This window comes from Enoplosus armatus, chromosome 19 (assembly GCF_043641665.1).
Source record: "Enoplosus armatus isolate fEnoArm2 chromosome 19, fEnoArm2.hap1, whole genome shotgun sequence".
NCBI classification, from domain to species: Eukaryota; Metazoa; Chordata; class Actinopteri; order Centrarchiformes; family Enoplosidae; genus Enoplosus; species Enoplosus armatus.
The window spans coordinates 8,551,732-8,570,806 of NC_092198.1; the positions used below are offsets into that span (position 1 = coordinate 8,551,732).

At 42.4% G+C, this 19,075-nt stretch overlaps 1 protein-coding gene across 1 annotated transcript; it reads right to left on the reverse strand.

The window, feature by feature from the left end:
• Positions 1-6,584: 6,584 nt before the first annotated feature.
• On the reverse strand, positions 6,585-14,332 carry LOC139302021 (E3 ubiquitin-protein ligase pellino homolog 2). Its single transcript, XM_070925571.1, has 7 exons — positions 14,250-14,332; positions 9,410-9,539; positions 8,870-8,971; positions 8,179-8,376; positions 7,786-7,971; positions 7,465-7,670; positions 6,585-7,331 (listed from the first exon to the last, which is right to left on the reverse strand). The coding sequence occupies exons 1-7, from the start codon at positions 14,327-14,329 to the stop codon at positions 6,947-6,949; spliced, it is 1,287 nt and encodes a 428-aa protein (XP_070781672.1). The 5' UTR covers positions 14,330-14,332; the 3' UTR covers positions 6,585-6,946.
• Between the last annotated feature and the right edge of the window lie 4,743 nt (positions 14,333-19,075).

Here is a 19,075-nt window from a genome sequence, read left to right on the forward strand (position 1 = left end):
GATGAAAGCAGTCACAGGAAGTAGGTAGTCAGGAAGTAACCTACAGGGATGTCAGAGAGTCTACAGTTTGTGGGTTGCCAAATACTGCAACATTGGGTAGACAAGAATTCAATATTATTGTTATTGTGATTTTAAGTGGTATCGATTAGTGATCATTTGGTTATCATCATTCTAAACTCAAAACTAATAAATACCCACCATGTGCAAGTTTATGATTGTAGAATGTAAAGTCCCCCTAATGCCCAGAAAAATGACAGGTGACATATAATGCTGTATATGAAATTAAAGGTAAAATGTTGAAATGATGTATGTATAAAATGTATTAAAATAAAATTGAGCGGGGTTTGGTGGTTGGTTAAAAGTGTTGGTAGAAACTGAAGTAGCATCATCAGCAGGCCTCTCATCACTGCCACAGTGAGGAAGTATATTCCTGAAGGCTTAAATGAGCTGTATATGACAGGTGTTGAAACAGATTCCCTCCTCTGTCGTATTCTCATCCAGTCACATCCAGGCTGGGCCTTCCCTTCTCAAACAGTGACGTGTGAAGACAGCCTCCATGGCGGCAGAGTGGGGGACCACTTGGTGAGACACAAGACAGTCCGGATTACCAACCCGCTGCCACAACATCACCTCCCTAACAGGATAACACTGCATAATAAACTCCATAAAATAATCAAACTTATTACAACTCTTAACCCCTGTTTAATACATTCTGCTCAGCTTACGTGTGCTGGCATTCACTGCTAGTCGAGCCACAAAAGAGAATAGTCTTATAAGACTAGAGAACACAGGACAGCAGCTTGTGATGCCTTAATATTGGCTTTAATTGGATTTGTAAATTATGTGGCTAAATTAACACTTTCTATGGCTCGGTGACTTAGTGAAATGTGTAGAAGGAGAGAAAAAAGAAATGAAAGTCTTAAAGTTAATTAATCGTCTGTGGCCCCAGCTTAATTAAAGTTTCCCAGTGTTTGTAGTTAATGGGTGGATTGATGGAACAATGGTATGAACGCCCCCTGCTACCTCCAGAGTGAGTCCGCCGAGAGTTACGGAGAGGAAGATTTCCGAGTCGTTGATTAACACTCACTCACACACACACACCAACTCAGACGCCTTCACATGCTCCTCACTTGCGCAAGCTCATACACTGTGTTAGTGTCCATGCACGCACACAGACATATGCATGAAAACACACACACACAGTCCCCTTCAAACTTCCCAGCCACGGATACCCATTACTCCCCATTGAGGGTTTCACATTAATTAGCTTGGATCAAAACCTACAAATCCCTCCACTGAGAATTGAACTCTATTGCTAAACCCTGCCTCCATCATCTATGCTATGTCCCATGACACACACACACACACACACACACACACACACACACACTGAGCATGGCAGAATAAACCTGCAAGTGAGCTGCTGGCCCCCTATTAACCCTGTTCCTTCCCTCTCTGTGCCATATGTACAGTGTTTCCTATGATGGAATATTTCATTTTATAATCTTAAATTATAAAAGTACTACAGCTAGATTTTGACACAAATTGCCCCAAGTTTAGGTACTGAAGCAGGAGTCACCTCAAAGCAGCAATAACACTTCTGGGCATAACTTGTGGGCAAAGTTGATGTGGCTAACGTGTTAGCAACTAGCTGCATATTTACACATTAAGGAGATACAGAGCAACGTTAACGTTCCTTTGGAGTTGTGTTTCTGCCAACCTGATGAATAAATCCAACATTCACTCTAATTTTGTCAATCTGCTGTTTGGCGCTGAGCAGGTAGCATACATTGTTTGGGTTTTTTTTTTTCAATGAAAATATCAGCAACATACCGCTGCTGGAAACAATGTTGATGAGAATGTTGCGTGAACCCAAAACAGTAAAATTGCAGGCCGTAAAACCAAAACAGTGAGCTGAAAGATGCTAAAACTCTGTGTAGAGCTGAGGGGAACTACAGTCGCATAATATTTCTCTGTGGGTTAATCCCTACAAGTCACCCCTTTCATAACTGTATATGAGCAACTGTTTATATAAAAATGTTGATTAGTGCAGCTTTAAGGCCTCCTGCCAGTTGGTATTGTGCTTTAGGAGTATATTTAAACAAAGAAAGTTTAATTAATCTGCTACACAGAGTACCTGGGGCTTTTGGGATCCCCTGGGGGTCTGGGGACCTCCATGGGACAGTTACCCACTTCACCTGATTGGTAATGCAGCCTTGAAATCAAAAAAGAATTGAACGAACAACATCAGACACTTCCTCTCCCCTGCGTCCAGCTGTCACTCTGTTCTCTTGTCTGCACTTAAAGCACAGCGCAGATGAATTATTTGGCAAATTCAAATCAGTCATATTTTGTCAGCAACAACATAGAGAGTTTCTCCCACATTAAAATATATCCCTGGGTGGAAACCAGGCTAAAGTCACAAAGACATTGCCCTCATTTAAAGTGTCAAGGACAAGCTGCAAAACAACTTTTTCACTGTTAATCAGTCAAGTTCTGTGCTTTGAATGTGAAGGCCTCCCAAAAAACGCTATACTCTATCTTTATCCCTAAACCTGTTAATACTGTGAAACATTTTTAATTTAACCTTCAACAGCAAAGTTTACTTTTTTGAGTGCATTGAAAACTGGAAAAAATGTTTTAATTATTATAGGAGCATTTTAGCAAACTGTAAAATGAAATGAGAAATGTGTTAATATGCTCACCCATAAGGACATGTGTCACTTATTACAATTTATTAAATTACAGCATATCTTAACATGTGCCAGAATTTACTATGTTCGTATTGTCTCTTCTATAGAGTTTCAGCAGGCTTTTGGTTTTCTCCCTCCCATGCTTTGGAAGAGATTAAATATAGTGTGGCGCTGACATACCCATGAAATAGGCTTCATAATCTTTGAAAGAAAGAAAAAAGCCTCCTCCCCGTGGTTCAAGAGTGAAATCGTCTCTGAACAAACTTCTGAATACCACCACTCTCAGCAGGTCTGCAGGAGTCTTTCAGCAGACACCCTGAATTCCTTGCAAAGGAACGAACTTAAGTCTTTTAAACTGCTATTTTAAATCAAGCGTTCTGTAATTTTGCAGACATTTGCGGCGTCTTATCACATTTTGCGTGGTGATGAACATGACTGCCAAAACTGCTCATTAAAACGGTTGATTATTTTAAAGAGGTGATGCAACTCAAGAGCAACCTCACCACAGTGTGTGTGCCCCACTGTCAGCTGCAGAGCTGGTGGAGAGCGCCCTCTGCTGGCACCAGCACACGAGAAGCACACCTCTTTACTTTTTGCTTCATTTAAATACAATGAACTGTATTCTGGACAATAAGCACATTCCTGACTTTATGCTGATCTGCAGTATTTCACACCCTGAAGGAGAAGTCATTCAAAGCAACCAGAAGAACAGAGCAAATTCAACTTTTACAGGTTTATTGACATGTGTATAGCGATTGTCTGTGCACCGGACGATTACAGAAGAATATGATATAAAATAATACAAAATAGCTGTACATAACACAGATGTATTTAAAAGGAATGCATTATTAACTGTGAGGTTTTTACGCTGTATAATACATGTCAGCTACTCACTCACCTTTGATAAGATGAGTTCATAAGTTCAGAGGTTGAGGCTTTGCTATCTGGAATGAAGGTCAACTGATACATATAATATAAAACAAAGTTAGAGAAGAGCTAACGATGTTACTGGAGTTATTAAACAACCCGATGCTAACATAGTGTCCGAAAAAATCCACCGATACTAAAATCTAAAAACAAGGGAAAGGAAATTGCATATGGACACCTATAACCCAAAGAGGGTTCAAACCAAGAATAAAACAAAGGAAAAGTAAAAAGAAATCAGCTTAAATAAATATGTCAGGTCATAAACTAGAAGCCAATTAGGGTGCTGCAACGACTCTTCCATCCACATGCCAATGGCGTTACATGAATTGTTGTATATATTACCTTCAAAAGCAGGATTCACTGGATTTGGCGTGCTTAGTAAAGGGCAGCTGATCGAGATGTTTTCACAGCCTGTTCCCCTTTTATTAAGACCCATATGTGACTGATCCTAGACCTGTGGTGATCTACCCTACTGTATGCCCTCTATCATTCGGCCATCACATTAGATGATTACTCTGACATCTAATGTCTAGTTTATGTGTCGTCTACCAGGCTTCCTTCGGGCCTTGCCAGCCGTGAATCTGAAATCACTAATCCTGAGCTACAGTAATTATCAACACTACGTCAATTATCCACCACACTGTAGGGAGTTTAAAGCTTGTATTTAGACTTCAAACGGAAAACATAGTATTTTGAAATCAGCAGGCTGACTTTCAATAGCTTGAGATGTTCCGTGTTCGGTCTAAATACAAAATGAAAACAAGTCTTGGTGTGGACATCCTTCCGCAGTGAATTGGTTTGGTGGAAAATATTAGCATAGTTGTACAAAGTGGGATTCGATAGGTCTCATTCACAAACATCACGCATCTATCAAGTATGAGGATTTTTTTTTTTTAAGCTCGCTCTCTCTATTTTTTGTTTTTCTTTTGGAGAGGTCTTCCAAAAAAAAAAAACAACAACAACAGAAATGCTGCAGTTTTGACAGCTGAGAACTCGGAAGACATCTTGGTCTGCGGCAAACGCTCTCAGCATGTGTAACAGGTTGGCAATCAACCGTGCAAAGTTTTCGAGTAAGTGTGTGTGTAGTGTACATACTGTATGTGTACGTTCAGCACATGCAAGCTAGACACAATTTCCACGTGAGTGTGTATTATCAATTATACGTCTTCCACACTTGAGGCTATTATTGAAAGTATCCGACTTTTTCGAGCTAGTTCACCAGGCTACACCATAATATTCAGTTACAAAAATAGTATCACAATATAGACCATTCAATATGAGCACCAGGGAAGGCTAAATATAGCCTGAGTATTTGGCTACATTCATTGTCTGGGCAATGTTTTTACGGTAGCAGTGTGTTAAGTGTGTGTTTGTTGGACACAGTGTTGGCAATGTTTTCTCACTCACAAGCTCTCCTATATCTACCACACGGATAATATTCGGAAAACATACAGAACTTGCTTACACTGAGTAACAACAGTTAACTAAAACCAATTATCAGTTAGAAAAATAGTTGTTTTGTTTTTTTAACACTGAACATCTAAAAGAATTCCTCCCGCTTCCCCAAAAAAAGCCCTCCCCATTTCCTAACAAAATAGTTTTCTTTGAAACCCAAAAAGAAAAAAGGTCATCTTTTGAGGTTAAGCAAGGTCAAACCTTTTTGACACTCCATCATACAAACATGGACCCTGTTTAGCATAATTCAGTAACCAGAAGTGTGTTCAAATTAACAGCAGTATGTTCTTTTATGACAGCTGTTGTGTTCTTCTGCAGCCTAAACATGCTCATTTTTGTGTGTTTAGGCTGCTAGTGCATCTGAAATGAGTATTTAAATACATGTCAGGTGTTTAATCACTGATTCTAGTGCTTTGGTTACATCACACACACTTAGATCACGGGTCTAAGACCTCATTTGGAAATGACATAAATCATGACATTGAACACGCCTCTGGTTGAGCCCTTAACCTGGAAACCATTTCAGCCATGTTTGAAGTGACCACTAACACTTGGCTAAACATAGCACAACATCTAGCTTATCTATGGGAGTGCTATTATTGCTGTAGAGAGTTATGAAGTGGATTTTTACCCGGTTTCATTCCCAGCCCCTGCTTATCCTTGGTCTGCTTGATAAATCAGGATAAGATCTGGCCTTCGCAGGTGAACTCTGTGTGGTGCGATCATACAGTTTTCTTTAGTGTGTTCCCTCTGGTGCCTCAGAGATAATCAAAGAATCTGCTGGCTTTCATTCCAACCTGATACTACACAAGGAGTCTCATTTATGGGGTCTCTCTGCATAGATTTCACACTAAAAGGATACATGAAGACAAAAGATGAAAACTGCACATGCTCAGATGTTAATGGTTAATATGTTTCCCTCCATGAATCACTTGGAACTTGAAACGCTGAATAGAAGCCTGTGATCTCACCTTGTGGAGGAGTTAGGAGTTAATACGGCCTGCTGAGGACACAGCCATGAATATAAATCAGCTGGTCATTCAGGAAGGAAAACAGAGTCAGCATGCAAATCTAAACAGAGACTTGATGTGAAATAAAGGTGAAGCTGAGGCCAGATGGGTTATATTGTATGGTGATCAAAGAGCTGCCACAGCTAATAAAGACTGAGTGGCAGCATTTCACAACAATTACAGTAACAAGTTTTTAGAAATTAAGTAGTGGTCGGGTATCAGGCAGGCGAGAAGTGCAAGATGTGGTTTTTCACCACAAGGACACACAGACGCCGCAGACGTGTAAGACGCTGCAGATCAACTGAGTGAAAAGGCCATTCCTTTCTTATGTGCAAAAAGCTACATGCCATTTCATACATGGCTTGACATAGTATATAATTAGTGGAAGGTTGTGTCATTTGATAATGGAGTGATTATAATGGTTTGAAAAGGGTCAAGCAGCATTGTTTAAGCTCCTGTATATATACAGTTTTACTTATGACATTATGAAGTTGGGCAATCAGTGAAATCAGCTTGTGTAGTATTTGGTGGGAATGACTGGACACCACGTAGAGTTTAGAGTAAGTATTCTGTCATGTTTTTTCATCTATTCTCCAGATCTTATACCAATCAACAAGCATCAAAGGATAAACAAGGGAAAGGGTTCTTCAGCCTTGGGCTTCATTCAGTAACAACGATGGACAGTGTTTGTTATACACTCTGAATGCGTGACCTGAGTGTAGAACACACATGCTTATGTAACGTGAAAATGACACTCCTAATCGATTACCTATCCATACTGAACACTGATCAACGTTTGCAACACGAATGAAGCTCAGGCATCTTCCTGTTACTGTGATAGGGTTTGCTGAGGTGTGGCGACTAGTCGATGGGGCCCTGGAAGATGAGCCGTGTCCAGCCGGGGGTGCTGAGGGCAGTGGAGCAGAAGGGGCAGATGGGTCTGAAGGCGTGCGTCCCGTGGGGGAGCGGGGTCTCGGCCCAGTACCTGGCTGTCCTCTCCGAGGTGACGTGGCCGCACGGCACAAAACCGTGAGTGGGAGCTCCAGCGTCCACGTACACAGCAGGCTCGCAGCCCAGCCACAGGGGCACGTAGGGACCCACACTCCTGCACAGGGGACATTCTCGGCGGGCTGTGGGACCATCGCCCTCTCCTGGCTCCTCCACTCCCTCGGATCTCTGGCCCCAGTCGTGGCGTCCATGGACATGGCCGCAAGCGAGGTAGACCCACGGCTGACGCTCTTCAAGGCTGAAGTAACACATCAATTGTCAGTATTTTTAACTTTGTGTGAACTCCTGGCGAACACAGAACACGGCCATTGTAGAGGCAGTTATATATTCTTTATAGGCTAGCTACTGGAGATGAAGCAACATCCTGTTACCTGTGGCTGCGTGGCAGGCTGGGGAAGGCCAGTGTACTGAGGCCAACGGGACACTGGGGCCGGGACGCATTGAGCTCCTGGCGAAGTGCTTCCAGGTGACGCAGGGTGGGAGCACGCATGAGCCCCTCACCTGTACGCCACAGCAGGGTGGCACCGCATAGGTCAACCAGGGAACCATCACGTAGTGCACTGCTCTCACCCTCCGCCTGCAGAGATCGATACACAGACAGACACACATGCTTACAATCAAACCAAAAACAAACCTTGATGATGGGGCTGAAAAGCAACGTGGACATGGTAGCCACACAGGCAGCCACTCACCAGTTTGCCCCGGCTGGGTCCAGAGCGTGTCTCCCGCAGGGCGTACACATCTCCACAAACAGAGATCTCCCTCCACAGACCTTGCTTGGGGTCCTCTGGGAACCCCTCCGGGTGCATCACTAGCACCCCGTTGGTGGTCAGGCCGTCCATATGGCCATCAGGGTTTTTCCATTTGGTTGCTTTCTCCTGTGGTGGCACAGACATATAAATCATTCATGATCAAATTCAAATGATTTACAAAAGGTAAAAAAAAGAATGGCGAATTGTCAAACCCTAGCTTTATCTTTGTTCACGAGGTTTATAAGCATTTTAAATTACTTCAATACCAATACTAATTCCAAAAATACACCTTTGATTAGAAACCTTTGTTGGTTGGATGCTCAGTCTACTCACCCCTAAGAAGATATTTTTGGAAGAGTCAAAGCCGGCGGCGTAGATGCGTGCAGTGTAAGGTGGGTTGCGTTCACACACCACTCTGCAGGCAAAACGTGAGATGGTGCTGGGAGCAATGGAGGGGTCCTCCCCCTCCTTTCCCCCTCCAGAGGTGTCCGTCACCACAAAGTCAATGGGACTTTCTGTGGAGCGTCCAATCTGCAGAGTACAGCACGGAGAAATGCTCACTGTAATTCACTGATAGCCTCAGACACCATTCATCAAAACAAATGCCTTTCAGAGTGATTGCTATTGTTATACAGAACTACACAATCATTAATAGTTTTAGATTCACACTAGCTCCATGTAGGTTTTTGGACAACCTAAAGAATTTTGTTTCCCACATGATTGTGGCTTTTATTGCTAAGTGAAAGATACTTCACCATTAAATAAATATGTGATATTATTATAAGAGCAGAACTTTGTGTATAAAAACTGACTTTTTTGGAGATTTTCCACACACGTCTTTATTCCTAATGGTCACAGTTCTGAACCAAAATTATCTACCTACTGTAGAAGTTCCTTTGATGACATTACATAACAGCATATTTTGGGAGAAAAACAATTCTAGGATTACGTTTGTTGCAAAACAAGACATTAGGAGGATGTCTGAAAGGTTGACCCTGTTTTCTTGATTTCCTCGGTGTGTTACCTGGAACATGTCTGTGTTGTTGTCATGGCAGTACTCCACCACCACCGTCTGGTTACGGGACAGCGTGAAAGAGATGCTGTGCTGCCCTCTGCTGTTGACAGCCTGCAACAACAATAGCAACAAGCAAGACTTAATGCACTTGTCTTCTGGAAAAGTCTTTCGTTGTCTTGACAGAACAAACATCGGACTGAATTACACTGTTACTCAAAAGTCCATAAGATGTACCTACATGAATAAAATAAAAGCTTCATACTTTCATGTTGCATGTGATAGCAGCATGTGACAATGACCTGGAAGTGATAGAATTTTTAATTTATCTTTTATCTTTATCATCATACAACACACACCCACACACCCACACACACACACACACACACACACACACACACACACACAAGGATGGACAGCCCACATTCATCAGTCCACATGCTTAGTCATCCTTCCTCTGGTTCATTTATATAGAACAACAGGGAGTCACAGGAAGGAAAATAATGTTACACGCTGATAAAACATACAATACACTAACATGCACACACACACCTTGCTGTCCTGTGGTGTGTTGAGGATGTGCACAGCACTGGGCTTGACGCCGTTGGCCTTGGCCCTTCGGTACAGAGCGAAGCGGCTCTTTCTGCGCCCACGGTCTCCACTTGGAAGAGAGCCATTGTACCTAAAAGAAGGGCAAAAAAACCAAGCGCAGGATGAAAACATGAGCGCGAGGCACCAGCACATCATGCTCGATTAATCGAGGCTAGAACACGACTCAGACCCAGAGACTTCCAGGTCCTCAAGCTTTATTGAGAAAGCCTAATGGTGGGAGAAACGCTGTTATCTCCCTGTTTGCACACTGTATTTGTGATCTGCCATCACTTGTGGGAAAGCTATAAATAAAATTCCATTGACGCTGCCAAGACGTCTGAGGAAATAACTGCAATTACAGTGCAAGCTCAAATTATTTTGTGCATCTTTACGGCTATATCACAGCAGATTCTTTTGAGATATATTAAAGCAGCACACTCGGGCCATCCGGGATTAAAGTTCAACTGCCGAACCTCAATGAAAAGGACAACTGCCACTTGATCCCACTCACTCGGCTTATACTTGAGGCCCATGCTTACTGAAGAGGAGCTTGCTCTTCATCTAACCTCTTTTTACAGTGAAAGGCATTTGCAGCAGGACAGAATCGTTTTCACGTCACCATCGCACAACACCATTAACCATATGGCCTTGAGTAAACGCTCCAGTTAGGATTCTGAATTCTGCTTTGAAGTCTCCTTACGAGAGAATAAATAATGTATTCCAGACCTCAAGTGTTTTATAATTCAATATCTTTTTTTTTTGTTTTTTAAGATGACCTCAGTTTTCATGCTTTAATGGAAATGCGTGAGGCGTGATGTTAAAACCTTTCAGGTGCCAGCACCGACTAAAATACTACTTTTTCTTGAAGCCAGGTTGAACATCGTTTTCACAGTTTGAGTTCACAGGAGGTAGTACGCCGGTTTTAGGCTTTTCACTAATCAGCAGGGCACGGTCCTTATTAAAAACTATTCAGAGGATACCGAGCGGGCAAGAAGACTTTGAGAGGGGACAGTTAGTGTCTTTGCTGGCCTTCAGACTTGATCAGATCAGAGGGCATCTGGTCTGGCTCTCTTCTGATCTGTCTTGTAGCAGCCTCGCAGCGTGGGCTGAAGAAACCACTGCCTGCTTTGACAATGTTTGTACGAGCTGGAACTAGGATTGATTCATCAAGCAGTCTTTCATATGGAAATCAATTCATGACAATTTTGAAAGTTGATTAAATTAATTACTTCATGAAATGAAAATGCCAATAATCTGCTGGTCATAGTTTTTCAAATGCAAAGGTGTCCTTGCATCTCTTCATTTCACATTGTTACAAATTGTCCACAGTTTTAAGACATCACTCATGGCTTTGGTAAATTATAATGTCTATGTAATGTCACAAAAAACAAATTCCCACTTTGTTATTTGTGACATTACATAGACATTACATCTGATCATATGACAACAGAATCAACAGATGAATTGATAAAGAAAATAATCCTCAGCTGCAGCCCGAATAAAACAAAACAGTATACAAGCAGAATTGTTCATCTGGACTACAGCTGAAACAATTCAGTAAACAGAATATCTTTGGGTCGGTCGGACAAAACAAAACATTTGAATATGTGAACTCACTATTTTCTGACATTTTATAGACCAAATGGTGAATCCATTAGTCATGCAAATAACCGGCAGATTAATTAATAATGAAAATAATTGTTTGTTGGAGGCCTATTGTGAACATGATTAAGTTTCGCTATCGCCAATTATTAACAAACTGTGTTTTAATAAAGCACAAATGAGTGTAAAATCACAGTGTCTCAATACACCTAAATGCTATCAGCTAGATGTAAATAGATCACCCAAACAATTTATGGATAAGTGCAATGCGTGGCCATCGCCAACAGATAAAAGCTACCCAAACAGCAGTTAACATTCGTTCACATATCTTTCTGTTCTAGTTTGGAATTATCCTTAAATATCATTTGGAAAACAAAAACTTGTTTTAAAATGTAACCAGATAAGACACAAACTGAACAGGCCAATCATCAACATTTCGGACCTGAGTTGTAGCAAAAGCAACATGAAAACCGCAGTTGACTGCAAAACTTTTTCCTATATTTTCCTTTCTTATGTTATCTAAATAAGAAAAATGTATATCATTTTTTTTTATTTCAGTGATAGCAGCTCATTTTGTTAGTAGAAATGTGTAAATTGGTTTTGGTGGTTCAATTTGTGTGTGTGTCTAACAGTTTGTTGACATTATGAATTTTTAATGAGCTATACTTCCATGAATCTCAGGACCAATATTCATTTCCTGTCTGTAACAACCATAAAGCCAGAGCAGGGCTGGCAGTCAGGCCACATTTTTACTTGTGATATTTTCTAAATGTGGAGTCCAATCACAGAAGATGACTCAGTGCTATCTGCTCCCTCACTGCCTTTCAATTCAAACTGGACCCCGGCTGACAAGAGAAAGACTGGGTCAGGATATGAAGACACATGAAGACAGGCTTCTGAGGGGTCGGGTTAAAAGGCAGAAGATGTGAAATGGGACCGAGGATGAGAGAGCACAGGAGAGAATATCAGATTTAGGAAAAAGAAAAAGTAGCAAGCGCCTTGACAGAAACAGAGCAAAAAAAGAAGTAAGAAGCTATCGTGAGTGTTAGAGACAGAAAACTAAAGCTCAATGAATGAAATGAAGCAAAGGGCAGGGTGCAGGGAGACAAGTGGGAGAGAGAAGGCTGAGAGACGAGGGTCCAGAGTAAAGGCCACCGGAAGAGCAGCTCCACAAAGTATGATTTGCCTGTGCAGTGCTGGCCTGCCTTATGTATGTGTGTACATCTAAAGCACAATATGAAATATTCACTCCTTCTGCCCCTCGACACAGGGTTTATTTTCGTTGAGAGCGAGCCACCGAGGAGGCCTGCCTTTGTGAAAGTCAGCACTCAGCAAAACACTGGGAGGCTGGCAAGGAAGGGACTGGGCGAGAGACGGGGGAATGCGACAGGGACGGCGTTGAGAGGGGTTACGGGTGAGATAGCAAAGGTGTGGGAGAGATAAATACAGAGAACGGGCGGGTGTTTGCATAGTGATGGGAAGTGGGTTATGAGCGAGTTGAGCTTTGATGGGGCTGCTGGACAGGGCAGCGATGTACACGGTGTCCAGGCTAACGGAGGCAATGAGCGGTGGCAGGCAGCCACTGCAAAGATCACATGGCCCGCAGTGAAGCATCGACCACACGGGGCATGTGATCATCAAGGCTGACAGATGCAAAGTTAAACCACACTTGCACAAAACAGGCCAGGAAAACATGATATCTGACAGGAAGCAGCAAAAAGAACAGCCTGATCTGACACCTGGTATCTGCGGTGAAAGTTACCTGCTGTGTGTGTGGGGACAGATGAACTGGGCCTGAACCTAATACTAAATCCCACTGATCCGGATCTGATATCACCTACATTATGTAATAATGTTAATATTGATATTAATAGTATATTGCCTACCACTGTAATCAGGTTGTGACATTTTACATAACAGTATTTCAGCTATAACAATATCACATCACTTAGGCCTTGTTCAAAACCACAGAGATGATACCCATAATAGCCGGCAAGCCTCATCAACCCAAACCTTAATCACTACAGTTTTAAAGTGACCTGATACAAATGCATTTTCAACCCTCAATGAGGCACATTAAGAGCTGTGGCACACACCACGGGCCACGCTTGTGTTTAAGTTGCATGGCCATTTAACCTAAAATTGGCATTAAATTATCGCTTCCTTACTCTGATCCGAGGATGTAAAGGACTGCTCTGTTCAAACAGCCAGATGACGAGGAGGACGGCTAATCAGTATTCTGAAGCAGGCGGGCCACAGCCTCCTCACTCCATGTTCAGCCGGAGGGGAAGAGATAGGCCATTAGGTCAGTTATCTTTGGCATACACAGGAAGCTCTGCAGGGCAAGAGGGAGGCCTGTGTAAGCCTGGATATGACTGTGCATGTGTGTGCATGTGTGTGTGTGTGTGTGTGTGTATTGTGGCATTTCTGGTCCCTGCAGATCCTGCACAGTGTGGAGCTGCAGGGGTGGAAATGCTGTGGAAGCTGGTGGCTGTCATCAGCACATCCTGCCTACTGTGTGCTGGTGATGTAGAGGGGCTTTTCTCCTCCTCTTCCTCCTCCTCCTTCTCCTTCCTTGGCATGGGTGGTCATCTGGCTGCGACGTTTATTAATTAGTAATAAAAAGAGGCTTTGTGACTAAATAATATGAGCAAGATGCATGCATTTTTCAGACAATGATATCATCCTCAGCCCTGCTTTAGCCATCTCAGATCCAGCATAGTATGACATCATTGGGATTTTCAGCCTGAGCAATCCAGCGCTGCTTACCCCCACTACAACCATTGATGAAAAAGGGGCTACATCCGTAGTAGCCTTATGTGCTAAGCACCTTTTACACTCAAATGCACCATACATGATGCGGAAACAATACGGTGGCATAGGTTCGGAGAATATGCCTTCAATCGGAACATAAAGTTAGTTTGTAACATGACTACACAGCCATAGTCTAGTAGTGAACGACGGCAGGGTACAATAAATGAAATGAGCTAAAATGTGTTAGTATCAATGGCTTTAGTATCCGAAAAACGACGATAAAGAAACTGTCTTTTATAAGAGCAGTGGATTAAACCTGAACTCACACGTCATCTGTTGGTTTATTGTGCTGATGGTGCCGCTACATATTCAACGTTAATTTGCCACTGGAGCGTTTCTTCGTCCCACACAATGTTACTATCGGTTTAGGTTTTAAGAGACTTACCCCAAAATGACCAATTCGCCGTATTTTACCGGGTCTTTAATGGGCACATCATCATCTCCGTCTTTTTTCGGCGAATTCATCAGACTGGACAGCTCCAGAAGAAAAAAACGCGTCCAATGGCAATAGTGGTGAGATAAAACAATGCTAACACACTCGAAACAGTAGGGAAGTGATTTGGGTTGTAGTCTATCAAAGTTTGGGTACTGTTGGGCAAAGTTTTTCCAGACTTCTTGTTGTTTGTTTTACTGTTTTAATCCCGTGAAGGAGCATCTTTTCATGGCTTTAATGCCAGTGTGTAGCTAGTTAGTATCGCGACATATCTGTTCGGTAGCATAAAATACAACAACGGCTAACGGCGGGGAGTGGGGCATACCATGTTTTGTAGGGGTGGTCTTTCAAAACATACCTCAAAAATAGTTGTCAAAACTAGATATACACGGAAAATGCGGGCTTCCCGGGTTATTAGGCGCAGTGAAATACCGTTCTAGCGATTAGAAGAAAAGAAACATATTCATAATTCAATAAGCAAAATGCACTTAAGCGTGAACCCTCCTATGGAACAAGAAATGGATGAAGCCTTGATGAGACGCTGGCTCCCACCGATAGAATAAAATGAGGCATTTCGAAATCCAGAGGAAGTGCCCACATACCCAGGCATGTAGAGGCGTACTGGCACATTTATAGCAAAAGACTAGGCCATTTGATTTCATGTGTGGAAATCATAGAGCTCTTATCTCGTGGGTCATTATGGAGTCTGACGTAATGAGATGCTTCGAGGGGTGTGGTGTAGCTAAGATGTGGGTCACCATTGCACCCCAGACGAGACACCTTCTTTTCTTCTTGTTTGCATTTCATGTGGGAGTTGTGAGACAGATATAGGCCGGCTGGAGCCCACACTTCCATTTCTCTTTCGCTTTCTCTCTCTTTCACGCATGCATACACACACACACACACACACACACACACACACACACAGAAAAGAGTAGTGTCTATGTACTTACTCATAATACTGTGACCACATGAGGGCAGTGCACTTCAGTAACTTTCCAGTCTATAAAGTTAGTCATGTGAAACTACATTAATTTTGTGTCAGTTCTACGTGTGTATTGGTCCATTAACTCCCACACATGGTATTCCACTATGTGTGTTTGTTGTTGGGTGTTTAGAGTAATATGCATGGAGGGGGCGCGGACCTACAGTTGGGTCTGATACAGCTGCCTTGACGCATACTTGCCACATTTTCTTCCAAAAGCCTGGTTGCTGTTCATTGTTATTTGATGAGACAGCAAGCAAAGCCTTCGCTGCAGGCTTTTTTGGACAGGACGCAGAGCTGGGGTGTCAGTAACAGAATCTGCCCAGTCTCCACAGCGGCACGGCTGCCTTCATCTGGAACAGTAGCCTACTTCGTGTTCTGGCGGGCTGGTGGAACATGTAGTGGCTTGCACACAGGGTAAGGCACAGAGGCGCCATGCAGTATTCTGCATGACTCTGCAGTGTGTGGTGATGCGGGCCCTTGCTATTGCATATGTCGGTGTCATTAAAAAAAACAACATTTGCTTGTGCAAATTTGCACGTTACCTGAGTGATATGATAACAAACTCACTCATGCCCTCCCTCACACATTAGCTAAAGTGCTGCAACTACAGAGAGACATTGATGACACTAATAGGGGTGATGACTCATCAATAAGCTTCAGCATAAACAAAACCAAACAGCCACACCCTTAATCTTTGAATGACAGCCCACTGCAGTCACAGAGTAACTAATCAACCAACTGGAGTGTTGACTCACCTCATGAGGATATACAATATTACCCAAGTTTCACTGTGTGTATCAGAAGTTTAACCTCCAACATACTTTTCCTCTGAGATACAAAGTAGAAACTGGATGGACCAGATGTGTGTGTGTGTGTGTGTGTGTGTGTGTGTGTGTGTATGTTGCAGTGAGTGTGAGTTTCTTTCTTTCCCACTCTGGGATTAAGGTCACACCCTCCTCACTCTCTGTCGCTCTCTCCCTTTTCCTCTGTCTCTTTCCTCTGGCTGTCCCTGTCCTTGTTTGGCTGAATTTCAGCATTAAACTAGAAAATATGTTTGGCCTTCATCATGCAGGGGGAATCCTCCCTGCTCCCCTTAGTTCATTGTGTTTATGGCCATAATAATCAATCAGCAGGGCAAGTATCCAGTGTGCGCTGTGGGGATTATTTACTCAGTCTTGTCTAACCAGGAATTGACAATGTACAGAATGCTCTGAATGAATAACATCCACTCCATGTCGGTAATCAACTGTATCTGATATAAAGTCTTTAATGATTAGTGCTTCATTAATCCCCAGATGAGAATTATTCTTTTGGCTTTTCACTGATGTTAAAGAACAATTTCAGCAACAGAACAGTGGGAGGGATTCATCAACCTGCTCAAGGATACTTAGCAGGGCAGATGCTTGTCGTTACAGAGTTGAGTTTTTGCTCATAGACTGTGTCTCTGCTCACAACACCTCCCCACTGCCACAAATAGGCAAGGAAACTGTTTGTATATGTCATCGGTTCTGTCTTCTAGATCCTCTCGCAGTTAAAGTGATAAAGAGAAACTGATGTAATTAATAAAAAGAGAAATTAGACATGGCAGTTTTGATTGACAGCTAAGTTGTTCTATGATGGCCTCATCAGCCAGACAAGTTCTCATGAGTTCATCACAGTGTAAGGTCTCAGCTGGCTTGCACGTCTTGCACATTGCTACTGCTGAATAGCATTTGTGTTCACAGTTCATAAAAAATACAATAGTATTGACACATAAATGCTGTACAGTAGTTCAACTCAGTGAGTCAGCAGCACATAACAGTCTAAAATGTCCATTTATGGCAGCTTGCTTTGACATTTATGTCACCAGCATGAATAAAAGGGATCTAACCAGGCAAATTGGAAAGGAATCTGTAGTGTACTCTGCACCACAGTGTGTAGTAGCGAACAACTATGTTGCATCACGCAAGTCATGTAGAAACCATATTTGGTGAGCAAATCACAGATGAGATTGTATGCCTAATTGTGAACATGTGGAATGCATTACCTCTGCTATCATTATGCAGCTTTTGGCAGGCTGCATTTCAATTCAAGCAAAACATCGTAGAAGGTCACTGATCATTTATAAGTGCATGCTCATGCAGAATATACACAAAAAATGAGCTTTTTGAGAGTAACTCTGCTGCTATATGTTATAAATAACAGCGGATCTCTGGTATACACAAATATAGTTATTCAAAAATTATAAATATATATATATATGATGAATGTGGCTCCTGGATTTATACCCAGAACGTTATAATCAGTGACGTAAAGACGCCTCTTGGCTGAATTCTTCAATCTGGATTTAGTTGATGCTGATTTAAAAGATGGAAACTGATGTCTGGGTAGAAAAAATGGTAAGTAAGGGATGGGAGTCAAGACAGTCAATTTAGACCGCTACTGAGCCTTTGTCAATGTTGCCATAGAGACGAGGGCAAACAAAGAAAAGGTATTTCTGTCATTTAGCAAAGCCGTCTCCTCTGTTTGTAGTTAAAGCTTAGATGGACTGGTGAAGCAGAACCTAAGACTTCTGGGTATGATGCATACCAAGCAGAGCAACAAGAGTTATTAAATCACTTTAACACAAATCATGATATGATCACTATGTAAGCATTACTGTGTGCTTGTGTAAGTGCATGAAATCGTGCTTGTAACAAAAAGACAGTGAATCCTACCTGTGATGCACGAGTGCACGCGTGCCGGCTGGGTGTGTCTTTGTGTGTGTGAGAGACACACCATTCTCCTTCTACTTGATGAGGAGGCCTCCTACATAGTGCAGGCATGATACTGCAGATGGTTCAGCATATTCCCATCTCTATGGGCACGCGGACACAACAGGCTCCGCTAGTAATTTTGGCTCCCTGCAGGGAGGACTAATTGCATACACAAACAGGTTTGTTTGCAAAACAATGAAAATGAATGGAGTTACAAACTGTGGCAATTGATTGTATATACTGTGGATAATAGCTTTAACAGACTGTCGTACACGGTCACATACAGCAGTATAGTTTCAATATTTTTGTATTTCAATAGTTTTGAAATATGTGCTGGTTTTGGGGCAGTTTGATTGCACATAATAGTATTGTTAGATTTAGCTCATTGTTGGGCAAGACAAGAAAAGATGACGTAAGATCGTGTGAGAAGCAGGAGATAAGGAAGTCATTTGAGGACCTCATAGAAACAACTCTTGGCCAAATCACTGCCAGAAAAGGACCAAATAAAGCTGCTGCACATGTGACAAGATTAACCTTTGTAGCCAGTTGGTTAGGCCATACACTTTACGTATTCCAGTATTTCCATTTGAATGTTGATTATATTCCATCAAAATATACAAAAATAACTGAACAAATGTAATACTTGCAAGGAGAACCGTCACTATAACCTAATTCAAAAAGTACTGTAGAAAACTTCTGAGAAACAGGAAACATTGTCCCAGCGTATGAAACTTGTACATCACAAGGCCTTTTAGTGGGACAACTGCAGCTCAGCTTAAACACTGACCAGTGAGCCGAGACGTTCATCTCTGATTGCCTTCAGCACGCTGAGGCCTTTCACAAATCACCGAGCTCCGCAGAGCACCTGCCAACAACCTGCCATACATGTACATGACCTGAGCACACATAGGCTACACACACAGCTGCTGGTGTGAGCTACGCTGAGTGCTTTACACGAAAGCAGATGGCTCCTCAGACGGGTCATTAATAAGAGCCAGTGGGGAGGCTGTGTCTGGTGGGTTATTTTTGGATTTAGTGTTGTGTGTTATTTAGGG